At 40.5% G+C, this 8,126-nt stretch overlaps 1 protein-coding gene across 7 annotated transcripts in view; it reads right to left on the bottom strand.

Annotated features, from left to right (window-relative positions):
* Positions 1-8,126, bottom strand: part of LOC123502382 — a 137,133-nt gene that overhangs the window by 14,159 nt on the left and 114,848 nt on the right. For 2 of the 7 annotated variants that reach the window (XM_045251562.1, XM_045251563.1), the window contains exon 2: positions 7,847-8,039. The exons of 1 other annotated variant lie outside the window; for it this stretch is intronic. Coding sequence is in view for 2 of the 6 variants with exons in the window: in XM_045251565.1 (XP_045107500.1) it covers positions 2,038-2,219; positions 7,847-7,965 (301 nt within the window). In the remaining 4 variants the exon portion in view is untranslated. Of the gene's footprint in view, positions 1-13; positions 559-1,900; positions 2,220-3,607; positions 3,937-7,846; positions 8,040-8,126 lie in introns of those variants that run through there. 4 more of the 7 variants (XM_045251565.1, XM_045251566.1, XR_006673986.1 and 1 more) reach the window with 4 other exon arrangements.

The raw sequence follows: 8,126 nt of genomic DNA, 5'->3' as shown, positions 1-8,126 counted from the left end.
AAGGTACACGAGGCTCATTGCCGCTGCGAGTCAGGCCTTCGGATAGTCAACTCCTGTAATGGACAAAATTAACAAAACAGCAATACCTTGTTTACTAATTATCCCTACATCTAACGCAACATTGCCCTAAACACACCTTCACTGCCTTTCACTCGTCTCTACACATTTTCAACACCACACTTTCCCTTCACGTCTTCATTTCATCCATAATAAGCCCTAACTCACTAACACCATTTCCCTCCTCTGTCCGTCCTAAAACTGGCTGAAACCCTTTCACTCGTCTCAACTTAGTTTCTCCACCACCACCACCATTCCTTACACGTCTTCATAGTGCCCTAACTCGGTCACACACTCCACTTATTCATCCCTTCTGTCTCTTATCACACTGCATTCAGTTTCCACTCTGCCTCCTCTTGCCTCCATTCACGCTCACTTTCATTCCTCCCAATCACTCGTACACTCGAGGGGTCGGTGGTGGCGTGATGTCTGGAGTTATACTGATCTAGCTGCCATTGAGCTAATGACCTTGCTTCGTTCTCGTTCTCCCCCATCCCCAACCTGCCGATAAGGGAAAAACAATTTGAGGGCAAACGAACATATGAAACGCTGCCGGTGAATCTAACCACTGGTCCACCATCTGGATATAAACTAGCCACACTCAATATTAACTGCTTCCAAACCAACCGTTAAACACACACAACTGCATATATTTATCAATCATTCTTACCTTCCGTGTAGTACTTATAATAATACATGTAGTACTTATAATAATACAGGATTTTTTTTTATTATTATTTTGTTGTAACATTTTGAAGCTTCCTTCTTAGTAAATGATGATAGATAATTTCTCTCTCTCTCTCTCTCTCTCTCTCTAGGAGGCTAACTAGTGGTGCCTGAAACGAGTGAATGGATAGCTAACCCTTTCAGTACCGTGACATTACGATATTCATGCTATATGCTTACTACTTGGCAATTTTATACAGATTCAGAAACTTACGTGGGGATTAACCCTTTCAGTACCATTACACATTCCCGTACTCATTCTGGTTACTATTTGATGATTTTATACAGCTTCACAAACTCACAAAACCCCACCGTCACTCGTGAACCTCTTAACGATTTAGGCCTGCCTACCACTTTCAAGAACTAATTTCATGGTTATATCCCCACTTACCGTTATACTAACACGTGCCTCTAATGCACGTACCTTGAAACACCAGCCTCGTTACGTGAAGAAATCCTGTCCACTCATTCTTTTCGCCGATTCTGGTACCTATTCTATAACGAGGGAACCACAATGACTAACCTGAAACATTATAGCCTCAAATATAACAGTTCTATAGTTACGCGACACGTTTAATCCCTTCAGCACCAAGATGCGTTTTCATATATTCCTTCTGTCACTATTTGGTGATTTCATACAAGCGCGAGGAATTAAAATAGTGAAGACAGGCCATTAACCTTGTGACATCCATACATGCTTTGTAACAATAGAATTATCTAATCGTACACACACCTCAAGGTGAAAATGCGTCACAGTACTGAAAGAGGTTAAACGTAATTCTTCCTACACAACTACAATGACCACAAAAACACTTCATTACCACGGTCATTACCCAAAATCTATTCTGAACCATCGCCCCTAATTGACAACTAAACCAAGTAAATTTAACACTCATACGTACCGTTAGTTCCTAATACATCCTACATAGTCACGCAGACAGACACCGTATAGTTAACCTTCCAATAGACACAGTGCACATCCTACACATATCCTGTTATCCTTTATCAGTCAACATTCCTAACCACCCTCAATTTACTGACTAACAACTTCCTATCACCACAGCAAGTCAACGCACACACAACACCGACACTATTCATTTACATACACACCACCAACCTCTCCTCTGTGCTGTGGCTGTAGAGTGGGGTGGGGTGGTCCGCTAATCTCACAGCAGCGGCACGTCACCTCGCCGCACGAAAAACCTCCATCACGTAGATAAAACTTCCCGTTGCTGTTACCGCCTTTGCTGCACGTCACGCCCGACGACAAGACACAGACGGACACCGGGCTGCGTAGACTCGAGGGGTCGGTGGTGGCGTAGTGGCGTGGTGACTGGAGAGGTGAGATGTAGCGGGCGTGATGTCTGGAGTTAAACTGGTATAGCTGTCATTCTGAGCTATTGACCCTGCTTCGTTCTCGTCCCCCTCCCCCCAACCTGCCGATAAGGGAAAAACAATTTGAGGGCAAACGAACATATGAAACGCTGCCGGTGAATCTAACCACTGGTCCACCATCTGGATATAAACTAGCCACACTCAATATTAACTCCTTCCAAACCAACCGTTAAACACACACAACTGCATATATTTGTTTTATCAATCATTCTTACCTTCCGTGTAGTACTTATAATAATACATGTAGTACTTATAATAATACAGGATTTTTTTTTATTATTATTTTGTTGTAACATTTTGAACTTCCTTCTTAGTAAATGATGATAGATTCCTTCTTAGTAAATGATGATAGATAATCTCTCTCTCTCTCTCTCTCTCTCTCTCTCTCTCTCTCTCTCTCTCTCTAACTAGTGCTGCCTGAAACGAGTGAATGGATAGCTAACCCTTTCAGTACCGTGACATTACGATATTCATGCTATATGCTTACTACTTGGCAATTTTATACAGATTCAGAAACTTACGTGGGATTAACCCTTTCAGTACCATTACACATTCCCGTACTCATTCTGGTTACTATTTGATGATTTTATACAGCTTCACAAACTCACAAAAACCCCCACCGTCACTCGTGAACCTCTTAACGATTTAGGCCTGCCTACCACTTTCAAGAACTAATTTCATGGTTATATCCCCACTTACCGTTATACTAACACGTGCCTCTAATGCACGTACCTTGAAACACCAGCCTCGTTACGTGAAGAAATCCTGTCCACTCATTCTTTTCGCCGATTCTGGTACCTATTCTATAACGAGGGAACCACAATGACTAACCTGAAACATTATAGCCTCAAATATAACTTAGAGTTCTATAGTTACGCGACACGTTTAATCCCTTCAGCACCAAGATGCGTTTTCATATATTCCTTCTGTCACTATTTGGTGATTTCATACAAGCGCGAGGAATTAAAATAGTGAAGACAGGCCATTAACCTTGTGACATCCATACATGCTTTGTAACAATAGAATTATCTAATCGTACACACACCTCAAGGTGAAAATGCGTCACAGTACTGAAAGAGGTTAAACGTAATTCTTCCTACACAACTACAATGACCACAAAAACACTTCATTGCCACGGTCATTACCCAAAATCTATTCTGAACCATCGCCCCTAATTGACAACTAAACCAAGTAAATTTAACACTCATACGTACCGTTAGTTCCTAATACATCCTACATAGTCACGCAGACAGACACCGTATAGTTAACCTTCCAATAGACACAGTGCACATCCTACACATATCCTGTTATCCTTTATCAGTCAACATTCCTAACCACCCTCAATTTACTGACTAACAACTTCCTATCACCACAGCAAGTCAACGCACACACAACACCGACACTATTCATTTACATACACACCACCAACCTCTCCGCTGTGCTGTGGCTATGCTGTGCTGTGGCTGTAGAGTGGGGTGGGGTGGTCCGCTAATCTCACAGCAGCGGCACGTCACCTCGCCGCACGAAAAACCTCCATCACGTAGATAAAACTTCCCGTTGCTGTTACCGCCTTTGCTGCACGTCACGCCCGACGACAAGACACAGACGGACACCGGGCTGCGTAGACTCGAGGGGTCGGTGGTGGCGTAGTGGCGTGGTGACTGGAGAGGTGAGATGTAGCGGGCGTGATGTCTGGAGTTAAACTGGTATAGCTGTCATTCTGAGCTATTGACCCTGCTTCGTTCTCGTCCCCTCCCCAACCTGCCGATAAGGAAAAAACAATTTGAGCGCAAACGAACATATGAAACGCTGCCGGTGAATCTAACGACTGGTCCACCATCTGGATATGAACTAGCCATGCTCAATATTAACTCCTTCCAAACCAACCGTTAAACACACACAATTGCATATATTTGTTTTATCAATCATTCTTACCTTCCGTGTAGTACTTATAATAATACAGGATTTTTTTTTATTATTTTGTTGTAACATTTTGAAGCTTCCTTCTCAGTAAATGATTATGATAGATAATAATTCTCTCTCTCTCTCTCTCTCTCTCTCTCTCTCTCTCTCTCTCTCTCCAAGTGAACCCTGCCTGTAAATCAACGAATAAAGAAAAAAAAAAAACGTATCATTAACGGAAAATTGATTATAATAGGTAATAATAATCTCTCTCTCTCTCTCTCTCTCTCTCTCTCTCTCTGAACCCTGCCTGTAAATTAACGAATAAAGAAAAAAACGTATCATTAATGGGAAATTGATTATAATAGGTAATAATCATTCTCTCTCTCTCTCTCTCTCTCTCTCTCTCTCTCTCTCTCTCTCTCTCTCATGTGAACCCTGCCTGTAAATCAACGAATAAAGAAAAAAAACGTATCATTAACGGGAAATTGATTATAATAGGTAATAATCATTCTCTCTCTCTCTCTCTCTCTCTCTCTCTCTCTCTCTCTCTCTCTCAACCCTGCCTGCAAATCAACGAAAAAAAAAAAAAAAAAACGTATCATTAACGGATAATTGATTATGATAGATAATTTTTCTCTCTCTCTCTCTCTCTCTCTCTCTCTCTCTCTCTCTCTCTCTCTCTCTGAACCCTGCGTGCAAATCAACGAATCAATATTAAAAAAAAATATGAAGAGTAAAAACGTACCATGAACGGATGACTTTTCTAAGGAACCGTGAGTTGAATTGAGTTGTAAAGACGGAAATGTAATAAGTTAGCAGAATGAATAAGACGGAGGGAGGTGAAGGAATTAGGAGGCTAACTAGTGGTGCCTGAAACGAGTGAATGGATAGCTAACCCTTTCAGTACCGTGACATTACGATATTCATGCTAAATGCTTACTACTTGGCAATTTCATACAGATTCAGAAACTTACGTGGGGATTAACCCTTTCAGTACCATTACACATTTCCGTACTCAATCTGGTTACTATTTGATGATTTTATACAGCTTCACAAACTCACGTGGGGATTGAAATAGTGAAGACTCTGGCCATTAAACCTCTGACCTCCATAGACCCTTCATAATGTCAATGCAATCGTCTAATCACACTTAAAACTATAGATGAAAATACGTCCCGGTGCCGAAGGGGTTAAGATAGTGAAGACTGGCCATTAACGAGAGTGGTGATGAAGTTAGTGCAATTATTAGCCAGTCAGGCAGTTAAGCAGGACCGATGATCCATTAAACTACCTCTCTTAATTAACCCCTTCAGTACTGGGACACATTTTTACCTTGAGATTTGTGCACGGTTAGACCATTTTGTTGACATTACCAAGGGTCTTTGGAGGTTACCAGGTTAATGACCTGCAGGGGTGGGCTGGTGAACTCTGCTTCTTTGAATAATTACACTGCTAGTAATAAGTGATTGTAGTGATGATGATAATGATACGATGATGATGATGATGATGATGGTGATAATATAATAGTAGTAGTAGTAGTAGTACTAAAATAATATTGAATAAATAAATAAATAAAATAATAATGATAGTAGTAGTAGTAATAGTAGTAGTAATACAATAAATAATCAAATAATAACAATATTAATAATAATAATAATAATAATAATAATAATAATAATAATAATTATTATTATTATTAATAATAACAACAATCACTAATGACACAACAATCAGGTGATGAGAATGAAGGTGAGGGCAGTCAGTTAGAAAAGAGAAATTGGTGAGAGAAACAGCCAGCCTATCTAAGACAATATATGTATGTAAAGCTTACGTATACTGCTGGCATGGAAGGAGTTACCAGCTGGGGGGGGGGGTTGGAGGGAGAAAAAACTGGCGGAGAATACTGAAAACGCCTCATTTCATAGGGAATGTTTATTTTGTTTTAATGTGATGATGTGTGAAGATTCCCAGTTTAGATTAGTAGAAGTAAATGACAGAGCCAGGATGTTCAGTGTAGCGTCTATAGAAATGAGGGAACATTTGAGTGTTATTGAAGACGAGATAACTGGTGGTAAGGTTGTGAGTGTGTCTCCAGTTGATAGATGGACCAGTCAGCTTGTTAAGGCACTCAACAATATTAACCTGAAAAAAATGAGAGTACAGTGTGTGTGTGTGTGTGTGTGTGTGTGTGTGTGTGTGTGTGTGTGTGTGTGCGTGCCTGCGTGATGACCAGCGTGCGTCCAGCGAGCGCCTACTTTAGACGTCTAGTAGTAGTAGTAGTAGTAGTAGTAGTAGTAGTAGTAGTAGTAGTAGTAGTAGTAGTAGTAGTAGTAGTAGTAGTAGTAGCAGCAATAATAATAATAATAATAATAATAATAATAATAATAATAATAATAATAATAATAATAATAATATGTAACACGTGCAATTCTAATAATGATAATAACTATACGTAATTGAAGCACTGTACTGTCTGTACTTGAGATCTGATCGGAAGTACGACTGCCGAGTTCCCAATAACTTTTCAAGTCAGGAAACCAACTGGCTGGCTGGTGAAGTTTCCGAATCCCGGACTTGTCTAACACCTGTACGCATTGTCAGACTGGACGATGTACGCGTCAACAAGCGATGGATTCTCGTCCTTATGGAGGGCTCAGATATAAAATGTGGGAGTATGGTGCATGTATGTGCGAGCGGTCCATAAGGACGAGAGTCCATCGCTTGATCCCGCGTGCATAGAAGTATTTGATTCTGAACGTCACCGGCCAGTTGGGGAGGACGCTGGTAACAATTTGTGCCTTCTCGCACATTGTCACCAAGTACCCACCACCGCCACTGTTATTTTAACAGCCTCGTACTTATCCGCCCCTACCTTGACGGACTCTACATAGCCCGTGTCAGCAGATGCTGACAAACCTAAACAACAACAAAAAAAAAAAAAAAAAAAAACCGGCCAGTCGGTCTCCTGACTTGTAAGGATATGGTGGCTCGGCTATTATGCTTCCGATCAGATCTCAAGGTAAATACAGTGCTTTAATTACCTATTGTTATTATAGTTATTATAATTTCACATGTTGCATATTATCATCATCATCATATTATTATTATTATTATTATTATTATTATTATTATAATTGTAATACTACTACTACTACTACTACTACTACTACTACTACTACAACAACAGAGAGAGAGAGAGAGAGAGAGAGAGAGAGAGAGAGAGAGAGAGAGAGAGAGAGAGAGCTGGGTGGAGTGCCCAGAAATTTAAGGAAATATATTATAATAGATAATAACAATAATAATCTCTCTCTCTCTCTCTCTCTCTCTCTCTCTCTCTCTCTCTCTCTCTCTCAAGTCAACCCTGCTTGTAAATCAACGAATGAAGATGAAAAAGTATCATTAACGGAAATTGATAATCTCTCTCTCTCTCTCTCTCTCTCTCTCTCTCTCTCTCTCTCTCTCTCAAAGTCAACCCTGCCTGTAAATCAACGAATAAAGATAAAAAAAAGTATCATTAACGGGAAATTGAGTATAATAGATAATTCTCTCTCTCTCTCTCTCTCTCTCTCTCTCTCTCTCTCTCTCTCTCTCTCTCTCTCTCTCTCTCTCTCTCTCTCTATATATATATATATATATATATATATATATATATATATATATATATATATATATATATATATATATATATATATATATATATATATATTCATATTTCTATTTCTCACCACCACCACCACCACCACCCCATAACCGACACACTCACCACACACTACAGGTCGCGAGGGTTCGGCTTCGTGACCTTTGACAGTCCCAAGCACGTAGACGCGGTGCAGAAGGCTCGGCCACACAAGGTTGACGGCCGCCTGGTAGAGACTAAGAGAGCTGTGCCAAGAGGGGGGACAAACAACTCAGTCCTCCCCACCTCCTTCCATCCTGACCCCACATTCATTGGTGGCCTGGTGGAGAGCCGAGAGAGAGAGAGAGAGAGAGAGAGAGAGAGAGAGAGAGAGAGAGAGAGAGAGAGAGAGAGAGAGAGAGAGAGA

The sequence above is a fragment of the Portunus trituberculatus genome, chromosome 11 (genome assembly GCF_017591435.1).
Source record: "Portunus trituberculatus isolate SZX2019 chromosome 11, ASM1759143v1, whole genome shotgun sequence".
Taxonomy (NCBI): domain Eukaryota; kingdom Metazoa; phylum Arthropoda; class Malacostraca; order Decapoda; family Portunidae; genus Portunus; species Portunus trituberculatus.
This window is presented reverse-complemented; position numbering and strand designations above follow the sequence as displayed.